Source organism: Marmota marmota, unplaced genomic scaffold (assembly GCF_001458135.2).
Source record: "Marmota marmota marmota unplaced genomic scaffold, marMar, whole genome shotgun sequence".
Classification (NCBI taxonomy): domain Eukaryota; kingdom Metazoa; phylum Chordata; class Mammalia; order Rodentia; family Sciuridae; genus Marmota; species Marmota marmota.
The window spans coordinates 4178861-4204225 of NW_026000103.1; the positions used below are offsets into that span (position 1 = coordinate 4178861).

Sequence of the window (25365 nt, forward strand, 5' to 3'; positions counted from 1 at the left end):
TCTTTTCTGGATTGCAGAGAAGAATGTGGTTGATTGGCAAACAGGATAAAAGCTTGTTGCATCACCCTACAGAGCTAGGTCACCAGTTCTGAATTTACCATTTAAAACACTTCTTAGTTATGAAAATGACTTGGTGTGGTGGTTTATGCCTATAATCCCAGTTATTTAAGAGGCTTAGTTTGGGGGGATCATTTGAACCCAGGAGTTCAAGTTCCAGCTGGGCAGTATAGTGGGAGACCGCCCCATCTTTAATAAAACAAAACAAAAAACTACAAGAATGAGTCTCTTGCTTCATGCTTAAATTTTATTGAACAACTCTATTTTGAATGAAACCTGCTACCGATTGGCTTCTGTGATACAAACTCAAGAAGTATGTATTTTTAAATCTCTGTTTAAGAACCCTCTTGTTACTTTCTTCCACAAACTCTGGGAACTCTTTGCAGTAGTATGAAAGTTTAAAGATCAAGAGTTGCCTAGAAGGGCCATGTGGAGGTAAAGAGAATTAAACCAGTGGAGTGGGTCTAGTGGGGACCGTGGTGAACCAGAAAGCTACGTCTCAACCACAGTGAGGTAGCTGCTCCTTGGTTGCAGCCAGTCATTGCCAGGTGAGAGTGCAGGCCTCATGTTGCCAGCTTTTCTTCTTCTTCTTTTTAATGAGAAGCCAGAAATCCAATTTTTTATATGAAATCTCTTGATTTTGAAATCTTGGCAACCTATTCAAATATTTTAAAAACTGTGTGGTCCAAGCAAAACTCATCTGCAGGCTGTATTCAGCCCACTGGCTGCCAGAGAGAAACCTCTGTTTTAGATAATATTTTAATGGATGAAGATAATAGTTTCATTGCATGTGATCATTCATCTTGGGAATTCCCCACTGAGATGAACTGAATTCTTCATTTTTTTTCCCTCCCCACAATTAAAAGAAAAGATTTAGTAAATATATTTCTGGTGTTACTGGTTTTGATATATAGCTTTTTTTCCTTGTGACCCATATCCAAAGAAAAAAATCAAATGTGTGGGCAAAATGAAAATAGTCAAATGATTTAAATAAAGGTGGAAATGTAAGGATTTTAAGAGTTATGGGGAAAGAAAAGGAGATTTCTAAATCCTGAAAAGAATTCCATGATTTGTGTAAGTAATTGACATAGACAAAAAGCTGAATTCAACTGTAAAAAGCTTTTCATCTCACCTTTAAGCAGTGAATTCTTGGCCCCAAATCTTTGTGGGATTGCTATAATTTACCAGGCAATTGATTATGATGTCACAAGGAAGAGATGGACCACAAGGGGAAAACTTCCCCATACTAATTCGTGCTAGGCCAATATTTTATCCTTGCTTCAAGAAAGCATCATTTATATTGTATAAGATGAGGTTTTCAATGCCTGTCTATATTTTTTGAAGGGGCTCTTTAAAGGAAATAATCTATTCATAATTGAAATTCTCTAGGCAAATCAGATATCAACTTTTTCAACAGAACAGGTAATTAATTGGTTTGAATTTCAAATTGAAGGTCATCCTGTTATTGATTTTCGTGGGAACAGGAAACAAGAACATCTTGTGAAAATGATCTGCAAATGGGACCTAGGTGTGCCTCGGTTCTGTCTAGGGTCTTGTCACTGGACAGTGTCAAAACCCAATCAGAAGGAAGCCATCTCTGTTGTAAACATAACAAGCTGTTGGTTTGCTTCCAGGACTGCAGAGAAGAGCTGAACTGGAGAAAAGACCAGAGATTAACATTTCGTAGTATTCTATTAAGGCAGGTATTTCAAATGAAGAGCTGGTGCAGCTTCTAACAAAACATCTGTCAGTGTGTCAGAGGGATGTTGGAACACCACCTTCAAGAAGTTCAGCATCAACACAGCTGTGACTTAACACTTTCAGAAACCTTTCAACTGGGAATTAGATAAAATATCTTTAATACAAGAGGAGGGGAGCACTGAAGCAAGGGGGTGGTGACAGGGGAGGATGAAACAATACACCTGGGAGATAATATTAATTTTTTAAAAATAATATTTATGCCTGTGTTTGAGAGAAGGGTTTCTTGTTCCACATGCCAGGCTATTTTAAAGCGGTCATTCTCTCTTGGCTGTGTTTATACTGTTTAAGGATGGTATAATGTACAGGCAACACAGACAAGTGGGTGGCAAACACTGGGGCCTTTCTAAACTGCAGTGTTTTTGAATGTTAGCTGGGCTAACCAAGTTGAAATGTAACGCAGCTCTTCTTATGGTTCAAAGTGAAATTCTTAATAAAAAAAAATAAATAGAAGAGCAAGTCTTCTATTCTAAATACCCTGGAGCTGTGAATGCAGTTATTTCCAAGTTGACATACTTCTGTACAGGCATGACAGTGGCACCAACCATCTACATTAAGCCCTAACATTCCACAGAACCATTTTAGGTTTATTATGAGCTTCAAAGCCTGCTCATCCCCAAGAGAATATCAAGTTTAAGCATGTCACTGTGCCACAGTCACATGAATTGAAAAGTACCTTTTCATAGGCAGATTTTCTTCAGGTGACCCTTGAAATTTCTTAGTTCAGTACAGAATGGTTTCTCTGACCCACATTTGCTGCCCTCCTGAAAGCTGTAGATTCATCCTGCTGGCCCTGGTTGGAAACTACCTCTAAGTAAATTGGCGCTGGTCACAGTTTGTGTCAACACCTTCTTTCAGCTTCCTGGAGCTCAAGGCATCGATCCTGTCCTCCCCATTCCCAGTTAGGTTTTCATTGTAGTCATTAAAAATGTGGCTGAGGGGGAAATCAAGAACATGTAGAATTGCTGCTGCTGTTATGATATTTAGATGTTTCTCACCATAGGAGACTGAAGATTTGGAGAGGATCATGGACTGATTTCCTGGGATATTTGTTCTCTCCTTAAGGAAAGGAAGTCTCCATTTCCTGAATGTAAAATTTCTTCTCTTGGAGCCTCCTAGTTTTTAATTCCTACCTCAGTTAATAAACCATCTCTGTCTATTTCTTGCATCTCAGAGATGGAACCTGACGGACTAGTCAGCATTGCAAAGGTCACCTTAAAGCTATTGGCAGAATACGCTGCCCTTTGTTGCTCAGCCATGATAATGCTACTGTAGCAGTTAGCTGGATGTATTAGACTGCACGACTTTTCCAGAATACCAAATTGTCTATTCAGTTCTTTTAAACACCTGATGGAATGCCCATTCAAAAGCTGTCTCAAGTGTATTTTTGAAAGGGGTCTTAATGATACTTGAAACGTCAGTGCTTTGGCCACAGGAGAGATAATCTATGCAGAGTGTGTGTTGGGTTGTTTGGCTTCCGTAAAAATACTTTAAAATTATTCTCATCTTTCTGAGTTTTTCTGTAGTCTGAAAATACTGATGTTCTAACAAGTTTGAAAATTCAAGGTATTTAAAAAGTTTCCTTTTTTAATAGTTTGTCTTCTGTTAGTGCCACAGTACTTTAAGTTTATGCTTTTGCCTTTTTTAAGGAGGAAAAAAAAACTTAAAAGCTTCATTTCTTTTCATATTTACTCATAATACAAAAGTGTGTTTCACCCTTTTTCTATCTTCAAATTTCACAGTTTATTTACTGAAATACTACTTAAATTATATTCAGTATTACAGAAGAACAATTAATGATCATGTTACTTGAGACAGGGGAACTATACTTGACATAGTTTTTAATTTGCATGCTTAAGCTGGTTTTGGTGGCTCCAGTACACTCTTGATACAATTCTTGTATATAGGTAGTGTCTTTATCTTGGCGCTTCCTAAATAGGAATGAGAAAAGATCCCAAGTGTAAGGTGCTGTGACTTCCACTAGTTATTTTCACTTATGCAGGTATTTGGGCCTAATTACTTTCCCAAATGTTTGCTTCGCCACCTATGCTTCCATCTGCTAGTTCTGTATGTCCTATCAGATTGGGTAAGCCATTTACTCATTTAGAACTGCTTCTTTGGTGTCAAAATGAAGACTTTGGGAAATCCCTTTAATTTATCTTTTAGTGTCTTTGAACCTCACAGCAGATTTATCCTGCTTTCCTTTCATGCATCCATTCAGTTGTTTCCTATCAAGACAGACAAGCCCATCTAAAGAAGAATATATTCCCTTTCTCTCTAAAGTAATAGAATGATCAAATAATTTTTTGTTGTAGTAATTCAACAGAGGGAACCAAACAAAATGACTTAAAAGAGAATGGCTATCCCTGAGTTGAGGCACTGAATAGTATTTGAGAACAAGTTATAGGGATAGAGAGTTTTGTGTTGTAGGTCCTTCAGGACCAAAATGTTGGTTGAAAGGACTTTCTTTTCTTTAACCCACAAGTATATTTATCTTAGAATAATAATCACTTCATGCTGTTCATTTTTTTTTTCTAGTTGACCCATTCTCCAGACCTTTAAAAAACTTTTTAAGTGGATGTAAATTCCATTTTAATTAGACCAGTGCAATCTAATACTGCAATGAGCCAGGAATGGAAGAAACATTCTGGATGTTAATACAACCCAAATCAACCATAGCCAGATAATTCCCCTGATCTTTGTAACAACCCCCTTCCCCACCTCCACAATTAAATGACCCTGTTGTTCTGGAGTTTCAACAAGACATTTAAGGTTCATTTAAAAAAATGATCATCCTTTACAGGATTCTTTGCTCTTGCATTTCTCTTTCTTTCTTCCTCTTGCCACACAGCTGTCACTGGTATAGGAGAAAGATTGGGGGGAGGGGAGGAGGAGGAAGCCTTGTTCAAATCGTGTCACGTAGCACTAATTCATCTGCTCTCATTAGAGGGAGCCAGGGACAGCAGTGATGGCCAAGAGCTGCACTCCACACATGACACACGAACAGTTTGGGGAATAGAAAATTGCTTTCTCAGGAAGCCCAGCCAATTAAGGACTTGACCATATTGAATGTCAAGTGTTAATTTAGGTTTTTCTTCATTTTCCCAGTAGTAATGCGGGCCCTGTGATGAGCAAATACATGTCAAGTAAAAGTTGATTGCATGAAGGACCTGGGTATTATATGTCACTGACAAGTCACAAATGTACTGAAGTCTTTTAACCCCTTAGGTGAGTGTGGTGGGGGAGAGGGAGGGAAGAAGGGGATTAATGGTACCATAATGATAAGAATAGATGGTGCCTGTGGGGGGTAGTGCTGATGGTACAGGCAGGAATGGTAATTCATGCAAAAAACCTGGGAATAGGACAAATCCTACTCTGAGGGCATAAACAGAGGCCCTTGAAAAGCATACATATATCTGATTCCGCCCCAGTGCCAACACATTGTCCACAATATGTATTTGGTTTACTAAGATTTTATGAAAAATAGTATACTCTGTGGTCTTGAACCAGGAAGTTCCTCATTAATTTTTGAGAGAAATAAAACATTCATAAATGACTATGCTATTTTGGATATTTCAATGCTTCAGCTCAGTGCAGCTATACAATTTCTGGCTATTTCCTTATAATTTTAGTTTCTAATTAATAATTCGTTTAAAAAATTGACCTATGTAATACCATGTCATAGGAAAGAGGCAAAGCATAAGATTGAGAGAACGTTTGTTTTCTGTCATTAGTGCCTCCCCAAGATGGTATTTAGCCAATAGAAGCTGGTGGAAGGGAGGTCCATGGGTGTCTTTCATTTCCTTTTGTGCCCAGTTGTGGAAGGGAAAGACATTCCAGCTTCAGTGAGTTAGTTAAGTACCTTTGCCTTTTCCTTTTTTCAACTAAATGTTGAATGTTGCCCATCATGTATAGCATCTCATTTCCATTCATCAGCATTCATTTACATATGAATGTCGTCAAAATAAGAGAATGCCTGTTTCTGTTGGAATTGTACAAGTAGCAAGTACAATGTAGTCTAAGCCATCTTAAAGCAAAACTCAAGAACCATCACTCACAATCTAGTCCTTGTTTTTCTTTAAACATGGAACCACTTCTCCTCTTCATGTCTTGAAGATATACTTTTAAAACACTTTCTTGAAGAATACTCTCTTCTGTTTATTCCAAAGTATTAACACTCTTGCCTTTGTATGTTGACAATGCTTATACTTTGATAACTTAAGTGTGATAATGCATGTATTCTGGCAGCAAAAATTACTACTAGACTCTCTCTTCCCCTCAGGTTAGAAACTACTATCATTATATTAAAATTTACATTAAGGAATAATTAGGAAACAATTCCAAAAATTTATTGTTTCATAAAGTAGGATTTTCTTAAGAAAGAGTTCTTCTAATTAGGCTCTTGATATTCCATCAGGATGGAATATCAGTTCTTTAACATCTCTCCCACCTGTCTCAAAACCAAACCAAACGAACTTAGCTGTCTTTCCCTTCCCATTTTGATAAGCTAGATCTGTGGGACTCTGATGGCATTGAGAGAGGACTGTTTAATTACAATCCCGATTGTCAGCAGCTTCTCTTCCGGTGGTGTGCTGAGAGACTTAAGTAAGTTTCCGTAAAGTAAATTCTGATGATGGCAGCTCAGGTTGCTGATTCAAGTTATTCCTCTCTTCTGTGTCACTTTTGACGGATGGTACCTAATGCAATCAACCACTGGCCCAGAGAGCCCCTTTCCTTGGTTGCTTTCCTGAGTGGACTGAGGTTCCCCTCCTCCCTTGATCTTCCTTTGGGCACTCACTTTGCCTTGCCACCCCCACCAGGACTTCAGCCCGAATAGGAGGGAGAAGGGCAGCAGCGCTACTCAGGACAGGCTTTTCCTAAACCTCCATCTCCCAATGGTGAAGCTGGAGCTGTCTCCCTTTGCGTGCGTTTTTGATAAATTTAAGAAGTCAAATCGCTGACACAGATAGATAATCCAAGTGTATAGGGTGAAGAGTTATAAATTAACACATTATTCCCTCTTAATGTGAAATACTTGAGAATGCATTTTCTCAGTCCCCTGACATCTACCCAGTGAGGGCTCGCATTGTACTTTTCAAGTGGCATTGATTTGTTAAAGCGCTGAATTAGCATCTCTGGCCAGCTGCCTGATCCACTGTTGTGTTGTGGGGCTCCAATTCCTCCTCTCTCCCTCTGCCATCCCTTTTCCCCCCTTCAGTCTTCCTTTCTTTCTCTCTTCCTCTCCCTTCTGACTCTCTCTCCTCTTCTGTTTCGCTCCTTCCTGCCTCCTCCTCACTGGTTCTCACCCCTCCCTTCCTGTCACTTACATTTCTTTCAGTGGGGTCCCTTACCTCCTCTCTTACTTGTCGTTCTTTTCCCCTTTTGTCCTAATTCTCCTTTCCTTTCTCATCCCCGAGATTTTTCTCTCACTTGGTGTTGGAGTCTGTTAACTCTGTGTGTGTGGGTGTGTGTGTGTGTGTGTGTTGATTTAGCCAATCCCATGGCTGTAGAAGTACTGAAATGAAGAAATTAACGTGTGTTTCCACCTGCATGTATGTGCTGTCTGTAATAGAAGTCAGTGAGAAAAATCTCACTTATTTTTGCTTTCTAGAAATTAGAAGGTAATTTATAGAACTTTTAAACCTGTATTTCTAAATGTTTTTTGACATAGTAGAGTGATCTTCTGCTTCAAGGAAAATGGAAATCGCCAGTGATTATCATCCATGGGATCGCCTCTTATGTACTCAGCAAATTAAGTTGATATTTCTGCAAAATTTTAATTTTTTGCAGCTTTTTTGAATTTCAGTGAACTTATTCTTCTTTAGCTGTTTCTGTATTCGGATTCCACTTGTTCACAGTGGTACAGTTTATATGGAATACTTTTCACTGTGATCTTTTTGACATGGAATGGTTATCTAATATGTGATGCATCAATGTTCTGTAGTGGTGAATATTTAGATTATAAAACTGGTTCAAATATCTCTTCTTTTAGTGATGTGTCCCAATTCTAGAGATCTTCAGAGAACATGCATTGCTGATGACATGCATCAGGTTGCTGCCTGACTGCTGCACATACAGGTTCACAGACCTATACTCATTTCTTTCTTTAGATTTTGGTCCCAGACACTTTGGGATCACTGTGTTGATTAATTTGACATAATCAAAAGAATGGTGTTATTTATTTGAATTTAGGCATTATCTTCTGTAATTTTAATCTCACGTCTTCAAGTGGTTCTGTCTTCAATTTTAGTAGGTATTCCACTAAGAACATCAAAAATTAATTTGCATATATACATTGATAAGAAAGCAGATAATTTGAAAAAAATCAGGTCTGTATTGTGTTTCATATAGGTTAAAATGATAATTTGATTTTGGCACTTACATTTTGAAATGGAAATATTTTACATAGGTTTTTATAATCTTTGCTTTGGTGTTAGGTGGATCCTTCCAAAACAAATACAATTTCTTCTTTTTGTAAAAAATTAATTGCTGTCTCCTTTTTAGAGTTATCATGGCTTGGCTGATGTGAAGGGATTAGAGTGACTTTTCAAGGCATGATAATGTCTGCTTAAAGGAAGGAGAAAGAAAAAAAAAGTCTTTTAACTAGGGCTTAAGACAAATTCCAGCTACTAAGGAGATAAAAATTGTGCTAAAGACGACAATTTGGTTTTATTTTATATGTGCATATTAAGTTGCATTGAGATCGTGTCATTTTGTATTTTGGGGTATTCTTGTAGATGAAGTAGAATGTTCTTCATTTGTTGCTGCATGGGGGTGACCTCACTTCCATGAGATGAAAGCTCAAACACCCCCTTCTGCAGGGATAGTCACAGCTCACCTGGCTGCAGGAAGGACAAACTTGCTGCCTTCTAGGACTGCTTGTGACTACAGTCATAGGGACAAAATAATAGGATAAGGTTGAAAGTGAAAGTGCTTCACATGAAAATAATACTGAATGATCAGAAAAGGAAAAGAAAAATCTGGAAAGTGGACTTTAATAGTGAGAACTTGAGGGCAACCCAAAAAGGGATGCTTTGGTAGTGCAAAATTATGGCTTCTGGTAGCTTAAAAAATTAATACTATTGTGATTGGGTATAAAGGGGTATCAGAGCAGATTTCAATTTAAGAACATTCTAGACTGGAGATGTAGCTAAGTGGTAGAGCACTTGCTGGTATGTGTGAAGCTCTGACTTTGAGTCCCAACAAAACACATCCAGAAAATTAATAAATTAATATTTTTACTCTTTCAATATGGTTTTGTTTTTATTTTTTGCAGTGCTGGGAATTGAACTCAGGGCTTCTTGGATAGCTAGGCAAGCACTGTTCCACTGAGCCCCATCCCTAGGCCACTTAATGTGATTGTAATTTTTTTTGTGGTTTACACGTGTTTGTTTCTTAGTTTGCCATTTGTTACTTGAAGGCAGAACTTTGTGCAGGTAATAAAACCAATAATTCAGTTTTTAAAAATTTAATGTTGTTGCTTTGTTTTGGGATACTACTTTAGCCATATGAAATGATTAAGTGTACCTGTTTTGGAATTCATTACCTTTGAATTTTTCTCTTAAGTTCTCAGTAAATAGCAGAATTATTTCTGTTTTTGCATTTTGTAAGTTTCAATTAAATGTCACATAATCGTGAAAGAACTGACACCTTTGTAAGTAGTTCCCAAAGCAAACTGTTTTGTCAGTAATCATAACCTAGTTATGAATGCAAATGTAAAGTTTATTTTTTTAAGAGGTCCAAAACAAAGAGGGGAAAAAAAAAAACCCACATGGAAACACAGCCTCATACAACTCAAGGAATAAAGCATCTCTGCACTTAAACATAAGACTTTGAATAGTAGCAGTAATAATAAGAGAGAACTTTGGCATCTGCCCAAGTACTTGTTTGAGAGGGAGCGGCAAATGGCCTGCGCAGTGTGTGGCTGTGCAGAAGTTCCAGGGTGACACATGCCTCACAAGCTGGTCACAATGCTAGGGGTCGGGGGTCATGTTCAAGAGCAGGGTGTTGCTGGATAAGGCTGAGGAAGCAGAGGTGGCCCCTCTGTGCTCAGTGTGTGGGTCTGTGTACTCCTTTCCCGTCAAAGCTGGCCCAGCACAGCCAAAAAAGCGGTTCCTTGGCAGGGTTTAATGGCAGGATGATGTAGTCTGTTGTGACTAGTGCATTCCTTTCAGGTTAAACTAGGGAAATGGCATTGTGTTAAAATTCCAAGTCGCATGAATGTTTTATTGCCACAGTGCATTTAGCCCTCCAGGGGAGTGTGTGTGGCGGTGGGTGGGGGTGGGGGTGACTTAGAGACTCAGGAACTATCAGAAGAACACTTCCCTTGGAAAATTTTACCCACCAGCATGAAGCTGATTTGCTGTGATGGTCACTTAGAAGGGTTTCGCTTTTTCCTAAACTGTGGCTGTTTAAAGTCTTCCAATCTGGACAATTAACAGCTGAAGAAAATATGACAAGACACACGCAAAGAGGTTGGGAGATAGAGAGGAGGAAAGCGCCCGCCCAAAAGGAGCTGAGCGGCCTTCCTGTGTGAACTGCCCGAACCAGGGCCCCTCCCTGCTCCGTCCCTGTCCCCCCTTCCTGGGCTGTGTTTTGCTGTCTGCCTGAAGGCCAGGACTGATCTGTTAACCTTGCACTACTGACGGGGAGGCTGCTGCAGCTCATGGTACTGTATGTTACCATTACTACTCCCTCATTCCTTTTCACTGGCTCGTTTTTTTTTTTTTCCTTTTTTCCAAACCATTTCTCTATAATAACGGTTTATATTAGTCAGAGGGATACAATTTTGGAATGCAGAAGGTCCGAGTTTAAAACAAACTTTAAGTATGGTGCTCCCCGCAGCCCCCTTCCTTGGCATTTAGAAAGGCTAAACCAAGCCATTCAATTCAATTGCAGCCAAAGGTTTCCAGTGTGATTTAATATCAGGAATTCTGGAAATGAGGTGGTTTAAAGATGCAAGTCATCTGGGCCTAGGATCTTATAAAGGGACTTTGTTGTGAAACCACATGAGCATCCTCAGGTTTTTAGGATGTTTTCAGGCTTTGTAGTTTTTTTTTTTTTTCTTTTCCCCAGATACATCCATTTTGCAGATTGCCCCCCACCCGGTCCCTCCAGGGGAAGCCCAGCCATCTCATTCATTGTTGCAGTTGTTTCAGGCCTACAGTTACTGAGGGCGTATATGATTTGACTTCAGTTGTAATTGTGCATGTTGCATATAACACTCTGGATTGTTTCATGATTTGATCTGACTCAAGTTAATTTATAACAGATTAAAATGTGGATGTATGGAACAGCTTTCTGATTTTGCATTCTGCCTTTCTAAAATATTCATGTGTCTGATTTTCTTTTTCCCCAGTGAACAAAACCATGTATTCTCTTAGGTTTACCTTAAAAAAGATATTATAACAGTTTGAATTTTAGTTTTGAATTGCCTATTTTTCTATATTCTCAAATCTTGATGATTTCTTTATTTTTGTGAGGTGTTATTTTTCTTCTTTGGTCACACACAGACACACACACACAGACACACACGTACGGTTATAGGTTGTATATGTGTGTGTGTGTTTGTGCATACTTTGATAACTGCCAGATACTTAGGAGGAAAAACTTATAGAGCTGCTAAACTAAAATAGTTTTCTGTTGATAAGTTATCATTTTAAAGTTAACATAACAGAAATTTAACTCAAGAGTATAGTACAAATTGTCAGTGGGTCTGTTGCCCTATTTATATAGAGTTTTAAGTATGGGATTTATGTATTCCTCTAAAATGATGATTTTGTTAAGATAGACCTCCCGAGTTTAATCTGATTAGTGGTGTTTTGTATGGTGTTTTTTTTTTCTCTTTAAACAGATATTCACTTTGTTTATGGGAGGTCTTAAACCAACAAGCAGTCAACTTTACAGCAAAATCAAGATTTATATGTGAACCTGACACTTCAAATTTTAGGTGAATTCACTAGATATTTTTCCTTACATTCAAAAATACTTGTAGAGTTATTTCTTTTTATTCTATTGGGTCTGGTAATGTGATGATAGGAGTTTTCTTTTTGTAAGTTTTCAAATTGTAGTAATGAATTTCAAAATGTAATATTTTAGAATATTACTTTGTGCTAGGACTTTTTTTCTTCTCTTCCTCCTCTTTTTGCTCATAACCAACTTTAAAGTTGATTCTTTTTCCTAAGTAGTAGAAAAACTAAAGTGAAAAATTAAGAAAAAAACTGTCATTTATTTCAACTCTCAAAAAATACATATGGGTGTCCTGATCGTAGAAGTTTTTTTTTTTTTAATTATGAAAAGGATGTTATCATGTTCAACCCTTTCCAATTTGATTTATTAAGTTTCCTTTCATCACCCAATAGGGAAAGAGTAGAATTACTACAATATCACATCTCCCTAATGAGAAAGTTTCAGCTGACTCAGGATTTTTTTTCCCCTAAAACTTAAGATTTTCTTAAAAAAATATTAACACTTCTATTTCAGCATTTTTCTGTTCCTCTTGTGGTGGGCACCAGTGTTTGCCATTGTGGACTTTCTGGGTAGTTAAGACTGATCCTGTGGTGCTGAGTTCGGATGCTGATGCTGCCATGCATGAGTCCTGTGATATTGGCTAAGTCTCATTATCCCTGGCCTTTCTTTGACGATGCTAGAGATTGAACCCAGGGCCTTCCGCATGCTAGGCAAGTGCTATACCACTGAGCTATAGCCCAGCCCAAATTTCTCTAATTTTAAAATGGGGAAAGGACACTGAACTTGAGAATTTGTCAGAAAGATGAAATGAGACAAAGCTGCGGTAAGTGGTAAGTACTCTCTGTCAGTTGTTAGCCTCCTCCCTTGAGCTGCACTGTGTTTGTTCTCTAGTGTTTTTCTTAGGGAAGCTTGACTTTTTAGAAACAATGGAGAAGGCCTGAGGGGGATGTTTAAATAAAATGTTTAAATTTCTTCATGTATCTATATAGGAAAGGAGGTATTAGGCCATCAGCATTTTTTTTTTTTTTTAAAAGACTTGTACCAGGCACAGTGGTACACACTGTACTCTTAGTGGCTTGGGAGGCTGAGGCAGGAAGATTGCAAGTTCAAAGCCAGCCTGAGCAACTTAGCAAGGCCCTAAGCAACTTAGTGAGTCACCCTATCTCACAATAAAAAATAAAAGGGCTGGAGATGTGGTTCACTGGTTAAGAGCTCCTGATTCAATCCCTGGTACAATAAATAAATAGGTACTTATGTTATCCATTAGTATATATTTTTACCACTCTGCAAAATTCTCACCAGGTTTTCCTTCATGAAAAACCTGTGATATTATTTCTGTGATACCTGCTATGGCTAAAGGTAGACTAGAGGCAAAGTTGGCAGATTCTCTTGTATCCTGTTTACCTTTGTATTATTAGTTCTAATCACTTGTTTGAATTAAGGCTTCCTGTAGTATTAAACTCATTAGCTCTTGATAGTAGAGATTGAAAATCATTTTATGAGATCCTCTCCTCTCCTTTCCTTGGGTTTGTGAAAATTCACTTATAATCATGAAATTAAGATTATAGTAGGGACTGGGGTTGTGGCTCAGGGGTAAAGCACTTGACTCACATGTGTGAGGCACTAAGTTTGTGCTGATCCTCAGCACCACTTAAAAATAAATAAATAAAGATTTTAAAAAAAACCAGGTGTTTAAGATAAAACTGCCTTCTGAATAAACAAGTGATTTGAATTAAGTTATACTTAAAAAAAAGATTTTACTAAAACTAATAATGTTAATACCTATGTAGGATTAAATAAAGTAGCAGCAAGCAGCATACATGTATATGTGGGTAATATATCATTCTCATTTAAGGCTAACAGTGCTTTAAATATAGTAAAAGACTTAGAAACTATTTGTTGAGCAAAATAATATGGAGTTTTTTTTATTGTATTTTAGCCCTGGATTAATAAATGTGTTCTCATGCCATACATTAAGCTTGTCATAGATGATTTTTTGATTAGTATTGTTGCTTTGTCAGACATCTAATTCCTTTTAGCCACCCCAAGTTTGAACACACTGCATCTCAATATCTAAAATAAATATTTGGCTTAGTGTTTACTTTGGCCTGTTAGTAAAGTTACAGAATGAACATTGATAACTAATTATTTTCTTAGGTAACTTTAGTATGTACAGTGTGCTAGGTCTGGTGCTTGTGTTTTCTTATTATTCATTCTTACAAAAGCACTAAGGGGAGGTACTCTTGTGATTTTTTTATAGATAAGGAAATAAAGATCTAAAATCTGTATCCAGCAAGGTTGACCCCAAATCCCTTGCTTTTCCCCTGCTGCTTTCTTTATCCATCTATAACTTAAACACTAGCTACTTTAAAAAAGAAAAAAACAAAAGTGATAAAATTTAGTTGTTGAACCCACTTTTTTTCTCTTCTTTTCAAGTTAGATTTTACAAGGAAGCTGATACGTAAAACTGATAAAAATCCGAGCTGCTCTGGATGGAAAGGGGAGAGCTGTAGAGTTCTATCTTTTATGTTTATACTTGGAATCTATGGAATACTTACAAGAAAACCATAGCCTTATGACCCTGTACCCCAGGAACTGAGGCCTAGCAAAACTTGTTTCGCCATCTTGGAATTAAAGTTTAATTTATCTTTTCCTTAGAGGTATTATTATGTAGAATTCACAGGAAAAATGAATTTGTATACTTTTAAAAGAGAACATATCTAAGAAATAACATAAGAGTTAATACCATTGTAAAAAAATTAGTTTTTTTTTCATTGTATGACTTTTTTGCATGCTCATTTTCAGGGCATACAAATTTTGTCTGATCCATTGTAAATGAATTAATTTTACTGTGGAAAAAGGTAGAGAAAACCCAATTCATAATCTTTCTCTACAAATGTATACCGACTTGAGTTTGAAAATAATAACAAATTTTTCGTGTTTTATGTAATGTTATAGCACATCTGTGAAAGATATACACATATCACATATAGATACATGAATAAAAAGGGAGGACAGAAGAAAATGGATCCATCAACTGGGAAAATAATGTTGCAAAAGCACTATTTTAAATAAATTGCCTGTAAAATGAATTAATTGACATGATAATTTTGTAACATCATTATAAACCAGGAATTTCAATTTTTCTTACCTGCTAAATTATGTTAGAATTTTCTCTAGTACTTAAAATATTAATTAAAATATAATTTATTATTTATTAAAAGTTATATATCTAATAAAGTATTATATAAAATTGTGAGCACCATGAGAAGAATCCAGGCTTATCAGCCAGCTATATCTGCATTGAATTGCTCTTTATGTGACTTTGGGAAAGTTGTGTATCTTTCTTGAACCTCAGTTATCTCATCCATGAAATGGGACTTACAGATGTACCTGGGAAGTCTGGCAGAGTAGATGAGCCTTGTGGTTTCCACCTTCTTTTGCTGACGACTGCTGTTGTAGTTTGCAAGTCTTGTGCACTATTCTCTCAGCATCTGCTGGTCAACTGTGGCTCAGGCTTCTTAATTCTTGCATTGTGTAGTGTACATACTTGGCCTTTCCAATTACTAGTTAAATATTACTTGTGCCAATCTTGCAGAAGCTTACTTCTGCTGAAGAAAGTGTGGGTGGAGGAAATCTCTCCTTTCTTACTCTTCACTGAGAATCAGTCACTGAGCAGCATAATTCTAAAATCTTATGTGGCTTTTGGGTACTTTATGAACCTTTTTATGGTAACCCAGAAGCAAAGAACTGATTGGATTAATACATTCCCATCAAGGGACTGTTCTGTTAACCTCTCCCCCTCCGTCTAACCCATTCATGGTTTTGCGAAGAAGGGACTTTTTCTATCCATTATTTAGGTTTGCCTTCTATAGTGGGGATGCTAGTTTATAGATGTTCAGGTTTTGGTCAGCTTTAGAGCTGTAAACAAAAGAAAAAGAAAAAACCCAAACAGTAACAACAAAAGCAAAAAACCTCCATCCAAACCAAAAATCTAAACAAAACACCTTCTTAGCTTTCTGAAAAACCCAGAACTTTATGAAGTGCAGAATCTAAAATTTGCACACTAATTTTTTATTTTTAATGGTTTTAAACTCGTTTGTATAACATGTTTTGTGCAGATCTGATTAAGAAAACCAGAGAGAGAAAACTGTTGTTTGGGCCACCACTATGGAACCATTTTATTCACATCTTTTTAATTATTTTTCTTTGTTGGCATATACATACAAATGCAAGGATACATAATAGTTACATATAAGGATTATACTATATTTATATGTGGCATACATACATATATATATGTATATATATATATACATACTATATACATACATATACACACATATATAATATATGTATGTTATAAGTGGACACAAAACCTTTATTTTATTTTTATGTGGTGCTGAGGATTGAACCCAGTCCCTTACGCATGCCAGGAGAGTGCTGTATCACTGAGTTCCAGTCCTAGCTCCTATATGTGACTTTATTTTTTTAACTCAACATCATAGGAATCTTTCCACGTCTATAAATATAATATCTATCATAGGGACTGGGTGTAGCTCAGTGGTAGAGCACTTGCTTAGCATGGGCAGGTCCTGCATTCAATCCCCAGCAAACACACATAATAAAAAGGAATGAAAAAAATAAATAATTTTAATGAATTCTTAATGTGCCATTGTATCATAATTTATTTAATGTGTTGTTGCATCTTGAATGCTTGTTTTCTAAAGATGGTTTCTTGGAAGTGTTATTGCTGGGAAAAGAGCCTCATTTTGCATAGGTTAAAGTGGGTTGGCAGGCATTTGTGAGAAGGTCCAGGTGGTAAATATGTTAGAAAAGGATATGATTTCTGTAGTAATTCTTCAACGTTATCTTTATTGATCCAAAAAGTTACCTGTGTAAAGGAATAGGTCTGACTCTATTTTAGTAAAACTTTATTAACAAAAGTAGGCGGCAGGGTAGCAGTTGGCTGGCAGGCAAGAGTTTACCTGCTGAAACAAATTAGCAACTGATTATGGATGGAGATTAATCCTCAGTTGGTTGTAAGCTAACTTGATGTATCTTAGAAATGTGTTATTATATCAGGGCAGTGTAATTTCCAGGTATATGGCAATCAATACTTATTTTTAAGAGGTTAGTAAAGGAGGTTTTCATACCTGCTTCTACTGCTGAAGCCTAGTAAATTTTAAACTAGGAGGCTGTAGAAGCCACTGTGTATTTTATGGTTCTAGGCTTTAGATTTCAGCATATGTTGATAACCTGTGGGGGAAGGAAAGCCCCCTTCAACTTGCATTGTGAGGGAGGTGTGCATTTTCCCATCTCCAGAAGACTGCTTTATATCACCAGGTTCTAGAGATGGCCTGAAGAAAAGTGAATGAAAAGTCCAGTAGGAGGAAAGTCCAGCCTACTAGTCCATTTCTGAGAAGACTCATCTCAGCGGAAATAGACCCCAGATCAACAGAGTGACATTGAATTTGTTATTGAACCTTTACAGGTTAAATTATTCTCAGAAGATTGCTCTGTGCATAAATAGTAATCTCTTTGCATCTCCAGTTTCTATAAAGCAGGAATTATTGGCCCCTAGCTGCCCCCGGGGTGTTTGTTGAGAATCAGGTCGGATAATGAAATAGTTAAAATCCCTCCACTTGTAGTGTTGTGCTGCTGCTGCCACAATGAATTTTCAGAGATTTATTATTTAGTGTATATTGGTTGACTATCTGATATGTGTAAAGCAGTGTGGTGGGTGCTGTGGGGGGAATATAAAAGTTAGTTCTTGTTTCTTTTTTTTTTTAATTTTTATTGTTGGTTGTTCAAAACATTACATAGTTCTTGATATATCATATTTCCCACTTTGATTCAAGTGGGTTATGAACTCCCATTTTTACCCTGTATACAGATTGCAGGATCACATCAGTTACACATCCATTGATTAGTTCCTGTTTCTTAAGGAGAGAAAAATCATGTATTTTAAGTCCAAGGTTGTAGAGTGCTGTTTACCCTAAGGATACTAGAGCAATGGGAAGGAAGAGGTCCCTTCTGCCTTGGAATCAGGGAATTTTATGAAAAAAAAAGTATTATTGGGAAATATGGAAATTTTCAAAAGTAGAATACTGGGGAGGGTATTCAAAAAAAGCATCAAGAGAACTATGTCAAATGAGGAAAGCCCATATTAGTATGCAAGAGACATCAGATAGTCTAATTAGACTGTCTGCTAAGTATTCTTCATGAAGGAGGAGGAAATGATCAAGTTGGAAAGACAGGTTAGGGCTGGGATTGTAGAGGGCCTGGAAAGAACTTCAATTGGTAATTTGTGGGGAACTCTAAACATCACCTAGGAGAATGTGTTGGACAACTCGTGGGGTGGTATATAGTACAAGTTGACAAGTGCAGAATAATCCCTCTGGGATCATCTCTTAGGGTTTAGTGCAAAGGTCCAAGCATGTACTCATTAGAAATGATCTGGATAGTGTGTGTGTGTGTGTGTGTGTTTGTGTGTGTGTGTGTGTGTGTGTGTGTGTGTGTGTGTGTGTGGTATATCTGACCAGAGAGCAAAATTTCAGAATTGATTGGGTTTGGAAAATAAGCAAAAGGCTTTTATCATAATGTGTGGCTCTGAGTCCTTGTTACTGAGATTATAGTGATAACAAGGCACAACACAGCAAAGTGAGGGGAGAGCCATACTGAAGAAAGGAGGCAGTGAACCCATTTGTTTTGCTTGTTTAGAGAGATGTTAATTAGACAACTAGAAGATGTAGTGGGAGCCTGATGGGGCAGGACCAAAATTCACAGAAGGCATGTAGGGGTCAGGATTTGGGAGTCCTGTTCACCTGGAGGTGACAGAGGAAACCTGGGGAGAGCATCACATCACTAAAAGCAGAACATACAGGGAGAATGGCATTTTATAGTAGTGCTTATATTAGGTTAATTTAGTGACGGAAGTTGCTTTATCTTTATGTAAGACAACTAACACCAAATCAAAAAGGAGAGCCTCACTGTGCATTTTATTATTTATAAAGTGTCCTCAAAGCTCCTAAAGCTACTATATTTCACAAGTAAAGCATTCAGTTTGGAAGAACATAACATATTTTATAAGAGTCCCAAGTAAAACTCCGGTTTACTATATTTCTTCAACACTTCCTGAGAACCTTGATGACAAAGATGTCATTGGTTGGAGAGGCTTACATTCACTCCTCCTTACCTATCTGTTGTTATCTTTTCCTCTTCCCTAGATCAACCAAGTTGAGATCCGTGTATTTGGGATAGGGTCCAGGTTATCCCATGGAGATCAACTTTGTATGCTTTTGTGCCTTTTTGTTTTGTTTTGTTTTTAGGCTGGGGTCCTCAGCAGGCTTGGAGGGGGAAATGAGTATGGCTCATACAGTGTGGTTCACGTTGAAGTTGGGGAAGTTTTTACTGTATGGAACAGCAGGATGGAATGTGCTTTCCCATTTTCTTTCTTCTCTTGACATTATCTGTGTCCCAGCTTTGTAGGCAAAGAAAGCCATGCTGCTTCCTTGATCTTTGGCACACTGCATTGCGAGCTTTGGCAGCAGGGTACAGGCTCCCCTGACTCTTCTGTTCAGAGTGGTCGGGATTCCTCCTGTGGCCTGCCTTCAGGCTCAGTCTTCGTAGTAAGTTTAACTCATTTCACATGGGGCACAGGGCTACTCTGAGGAATTTGCATCTCTAGTCAAGTGTTGTGCATTAAATCTGGTACTACTTGCCCATTGAACTCTTTTTCCTAAACCTTGTATGCTGCTTACTCTTTTGAAAAATTATAATTGGTTTAATGTAAGGAGTTCAGTGTTAATTTGTGATGTTGAGTTTTTTTATTTTTATTTTTGGAGGTACTATTTTGTTCTTTGGCTTTCTAAAAACATGACACGCATTCTTCTATCATATTTCTCAAAGAAAAAGAAAACTCCTTTCTGCTTTTTCACATATATTTTTCAATCACTCTTTTCTTGGTATTTATTAAATGGAGGAAGGGAAAAAAAAGATTACATTTGATTTCCATTTCTGTTCCTCTGATGAAGTAAAATAAAGCTAAGTGTATGTACATGAACTTCTTTGTAGAAAATTGTCACCATCCAAAAATATAAATAGAAAATCCAGAGGCTTGATGGTCTCTACTCGAAAGCAGTCTCTTTCCTCTTGTTAGTGATAAATTCATTCTGATTCTTGATCATTGTGGAAAGCCAGGGAGTGGAGCACAGCCAGTGGCTGAGTTCAAGATGACCTGCATTGTTTTCAAGTGCTTTTTATTTAAATGCTGTAGTGTCTGTGCCCAGTCTTTTCCATCTCCTATTTGTACATACGTGGAGTTGGTCATCTCTGTGTTCCTTAAGTTGCTTGTTCATTTTGGCTTTTGCCCCAAAACACTTTTCTGGCTTTCTTCCTCTCTTTTATAGAATGAGATTTTAAGGAGATCTGGGTTTTATGCCCTGGTGCCTGCTCTTTTTTCCTCAGTTTTTAAAAGTTATCTTTTCCAAAACGAAGTCATCTTTTGCCTTTTGAGTTATCACCCATCCCCTGGTTTTCTAGTTCATTCAGGCTGATAAACTTTAATAATCACTGAAAGGGCCGAGGAGTGCTTTGGACCACCGACCTGGACTATTGGTCTTGTCAATCCATTTGTTGACCACACCCTCCAATGGGTTAGGTTTTTTTTAGATTTTATTCACTTATATTCTATAGAAGCTCCTTACTTTTTAGATTCATAGGCCAAGCTGCTTGCATGAAAGACATCTCAGAAAATTGCCATTCATTTTAATTGCAAAGGACTTGGTTCTGAGGGACAGTTGAGTAAAATATGCTTCTTCCAACTTCCTCCAAGGAAGACCATGACAATCAGCCCTTCTGTATGCTTTTAGGTTTCCTTATTTTCCCTTGGACACTTGAAGTTTGCTTCCACCTTCCCCAAATTCCTTCCCTCACTCACTGTCTGAAGCTTTAGAGCCCTCATGGGAGTGGTGTGTTGTAGTGCACTTTTGTGGAATGTTGTGGAAAGGAACATTTACTGGTGTGCTGCATACCTACTGCATGCTTGGTTAGGTGCTTTACCTGTGTCATCTCATTGCCTACCCTGTAGGAGTTATTCCCATTTTACATATAGAAGGAAACAAGGCTCTGAGAATGGTAACTGATCCACTTTACAGGGTGTTGCAGCTGGGGTTTAAACAGAGGTCTGACTCCAAAGCTAGAGCTCTTTTTCCTGTCTTTAGGGTGGCTGAACTGGATCCTTGAAGGCAGAAAGTTAACCTGTACATGTATAAACATATTTAAAAGTTTCATTTCATGTCTTCTGTCAAAATTGACAATATATATGTCAATAAGTAATAACCTACCATGGTCAATTTCCAAAATACTGAATTGTAAGAATGATTGCAACCAATTAAAAATAATACAGTTCTGTACTTTTCTTTCTTAAATATAAAATCTCTCCCTAGCACAAGTGAAAATGTCTTTATTCTCATTTTCTTCAGTGCTAAAACCCAGGTACAACTTGAATTGTAGGAAATAAGTTGAACTCTGTCAAATGGTAGGGATTTTTTTTTTCTAGTAAATACTACTGTTGTTGTTACTTGAGAGAATCTGTCTTCATTCCTCCTATCCATTTTTTCAAATATTGAAGAATACTGTAGTGATAGGCTTTAGTTTTCTTGTTTAAAATAAAAGGAGTGCAGTGGAACCTCTCCCCTACCCCACTTGTCTGATGTGGAAATTAATAAATATTATGTGTAAAGCCCTTTGAGCACTCTAGAAGAAAGATTCTATGTAATTTTGTCATTATTCATGGTCCATTAGACTCTTCAGGATGTCACCAGGGAAGAGAGATTTTTACCTCTTATCCTATATTTTACAGTGTAAAAACAAGGTATTTTTGTTGTTGTTTGTGGCTGTGAAAATCTCCTGTAATCATACCTGCAGAGCCCAGGGCCTGCTCTTGGGCAGCTCACTCAGGAGATGGGCTGTCCAGAAAGTGAGAGTAAACCTGCATTGCACAGCTGCTGGGAGGACAGGGTGCCCTTTCCTACCTCTCCACCCCAAGTCATCTTCCCTGTCAACCTGTTGAGTAGTGGAATCAGGTGCTGGTGATCTTTTCCTTCTCTAGCCTCTTATCCTGATCCTGAGTTCATTGTTCTGAGATGATCCCAGAGAGGATTGGTGTTTCCCTCTGGCGCTGTCCCCGTCCCACACACTTCTACAAGATGTCTGCAATCCTTATCGTGTTCCTGTTGTGACAACCCCGCCTCACCTAAGGCTTCTTAATGGCAAGTGTATTTCTGCCCATTTCTTATTGGAAAAATGGGTAAACACTCTCCTGTCCTTCCCATAGCTTTCTGATCTGTGAGCAGGGCTTTCATTCTTCCACTTTAGATTCCGTACACTTGGCTATCGGGGTCTTATTCTTTTCTCTTACTAGGGTTCCCCAGTAGAAAAAGCTGAGGCTGGGAATATTTTCTAGGAAAAGCGTAGACCAGAAAATCGTGAATTAGCTGCATGCCCAACCACCGAGCTCACCTTCCTAATTTTCAATTTTTTTAATTCATTTCTTTTGCAGCAGTGGGTGTTGCCTGCACCACCATCTCCACAGTGTTGGGTGATCTGTTTGTTTCTTTATCTGTTCTTTCTCACCAGGGCCCTGCTGAGCTTATTGTCCAGTCCATTTCACTGAATGGTCTTCCTGAATTCTTTGTGTTATCTGAGTGGTTTTTCCTCTTGCTGCTTGGCATTGTATAACCACTGAAATTGGGCTGAAGTTCCATCAGTGCTTGGAATGTGACAGATAGTTCTTGTGTCTAGCCATGTCCCTGAGCCCTTGAAGGGGGACCTTTTTTTTCTGTTTCTTTCCTCCTTTCTGTTTTTTTTTTTTTTTTAAAAAAAACAATTTCGTGTATCCATTCTTTTCTAAGTTCTTCTGATTGTTTCCCTTATCCCCTCAACATTGCTAGACTGAACCCACCAAAACATGCATAGTACTTCAGAACTGATCTGGGCTTGTGGCCAGCTTAACTGAAAAGACTTGAGCTAACATGGAAGTTAGTTTGTTTATTTAGGCTGTGACTTTCATAGTGCCTGTTAGGCAAAAAACCTACCTGAATGTTTAACATTTAAAAGTAAAATTAAATTTCAAATGGGACCGTGAGTGTAAGAAGCATTCCTGGCTCTGGAGGCCCCCTTTTTTTGGTATTTCTTTCCTTAAGCTATCATTTCTGTTTCTCTTTTCTCCTCTGTCCCCTTGGTTCCACCCACTTTCCACTTTGGTTCACCTTTAAATATCTTGAACTGTAGCTCCTATTTGCAATTTTTCTGCCTTCAAAAGTCTAGTGGCTAACAGTTTCTATATGTGATCTCAGTAAACAAAGACTCTGTGTGTGTGTGTGTGTGTGTGTGTGTGTGTGTGTGTGTGTGTGTAGGTAGGAAGCCTGCCACATTTCCTCCCTGCCCTACAGAAAATGTGTTTTCTGGAAGCCCTTTTGACATTGGAGTGAATGCCCACTGGCCCTCCCTTGCGGAATTCTCCTGAGAGGGGGGAGAGAGAGAGAGGCCTTTATGCTTGTTGTCATATCTTTTGTTTCTGCTGATTATACACAAAGTAAGTTGTAAATAGCTCTCTCACACACCATGATTCCTTTGAGGTATATACAGGAGTACAGATAGGCACTCAGATTCAGCTGGCCCTGGGGATTCCACCGGGTCCCTTTAGAGGCCTCTCTCTTCCTGTCACAGCACCAGCAGAGTGATTTTTATCAGTTTGAGACAGTTTTCATCCCATAATTAAACTCCTGGCATAATGTTTAGAAATATTAAGCTGATTAGTTCAGTGTTTTTCTTTGTTTTTAACTTAAATGTTTTTTTAATTACCCCAAAAGCAAAATATACAAAGATGCAAAAAAGAATAAAAAAAGTCTCCAAAGTCTTAATCACTGTGAACATTTTGTAAAAATCACTGTAGTTGCTTGGCATTGAAACAGACAGTTACTACTAGCCTAGCACAGAGGAAAGTTAAAATGCCCCCCACCCCAATCAGTTTAAGATTTATATTCCGAACAGTGATTATGTACACACCATGTTTTATTATCTTAATTTACAATAGAATAATAAGGAGTTAGACAATTTATGTCTGCTGTTTCTCTTAGCGTTTTTTGATTGCCTTTGGGTTGCTGGCTAACTTCTGAGGTTTTCTAAATCAAAAGGCAGAATGAGATGGGCCAAATTATAACTAATTGTGTTATCAGCCTTCGTATCTTTTGTATTTTCTTTGCTAAGTTTTGATGAATTGCCTTTCCCTTTTTAGAAACTCCCTTGTCTGATAATTGAGGACACTGGTTACGGTGGAGTGGTCAGGTATCCTTAGACCATAACCTGTTAGCGAACAGTGTGGTTTTGGTTTGAATCTCAGTTTCCTAATCTCTAAAATTTAAGGGGTCACTTTTATGGATCCTTATCCATTTTTTTAATCCTGCTCAGAAATTCTATGAGTCCAAGTTTGAAAGTGCCACCCACTTCCCCACTAGTTCCTTTTGTGATTAGGATTGTTGGAACATACTGGTAGCCTGCCACTGTTTCCTCCCTGACTTATTCACAGACCTTGTTGTTTTCTTTCAGAAACTGTATTTCTAAGTGTCTGAGGTTGTAATTGAATGTAATTGTAATTGTTTAACTTTCTTTCCCTCCTGAGAGTGTTTATAAAGTGTATTCAGTGACTGAGGATAAAAAGGAACTAGAGACTTAGTATTTATGACATGGTCGAGTACTATTAAGGTAAGTAGAAATTTGTTTTATGTTTGTGAAATTATTGTTTACATACAATTTGCAGTACATACGTTCTGACTATGGAATCTGCTTCAGTCAGTTAAATAGTCACATTTGTCAAGGTTTTATAGGAAGCTTTTTGGGGGGTTCATTTTGATGCAGAATATTCTAAGATTGATTTTTTTTTCTCCCCTTTCCTTCTATTGCCCCCTAGGGAGAGTTACTGATGCAGAACTCATTAGTGCCCCTCCATATGTCAACCAGGGGGTGGAATCAGCAGTATTTCTGTGTGTGACACAACACAAATTCCAAATGTCTCTACCCTTCTTTATGTCCAGTTTCTCTCATTCCTCAATTTAGAGGATGAATTCCCTTTTACTTTGCTTATGTTTTCTCACACCAAAGAGCAAATAGCAGGTCTTGATTTCTGTTAACACCTGCTTTGTTTCCTGTATCTTTTTTGTTATGTCATTCACATGAAACATCTCAAATGTCTCTAGAATAGATGTCACTAAATGTGATTACATGGTTTTAAAAATCATTTTTTTAATTCTTAATTTTTCATTTCCTTCTCATTTCTTTTAAATTTGAATCTGAGGTTTGCCACTTAATAGCTTGTAACTCTGAGTTACTTATGTCCACGAAGCCTCAGTTTTTGCATGTAACATGGGAATGCTAATATCTCTACAATAATTGATGGGGAGGGAGTTTTAGTCTATGTGTAAGGTGCCCATGTGGTGCCTGGCACATGGGACTCTACTGGTGGAACTTGTGGGGAGGGTGATTATTAACTGCAAAGACAGATGATATTCTGTCCTTTTT

The 25365-nt window shown here is 37.7% G+C and overlaps 1 protein-coding gene across 12 annotated transcripts in view; it reads left to right on the plus strand.

Annotated features, from left to right (window-relative positions):
• Bnc2 (basonuclin 2) overlaps positions 1-25365 on the plus strand; it is a 385553-nt gene that overhangs the window by 109723 nt on the left and 250465 nt on the right. Inside the window, exon 1 of one of the 12 annotated variants that reach the window (XM_048783919.1) lies at positions 10100-10483. The exons of 9 other annotated variants lie outside the window; for them this stretch is intronic. In XM_048783919.1, the coding sequence (XP_048639876.1) occupies positions 10481-10483 (3 nt within the window). In that variant the 5' untranslated portion in view covers positions 10100-10480. Of the gene's footprint in view, positions 1-10099; positions 10484-21155; positions 24553-25365 lie in introns of those variants that run through there. 2 more of the 12 variants (XM_048783921.1, XM_048783918.1) reach the window with 2 other exon arrangements.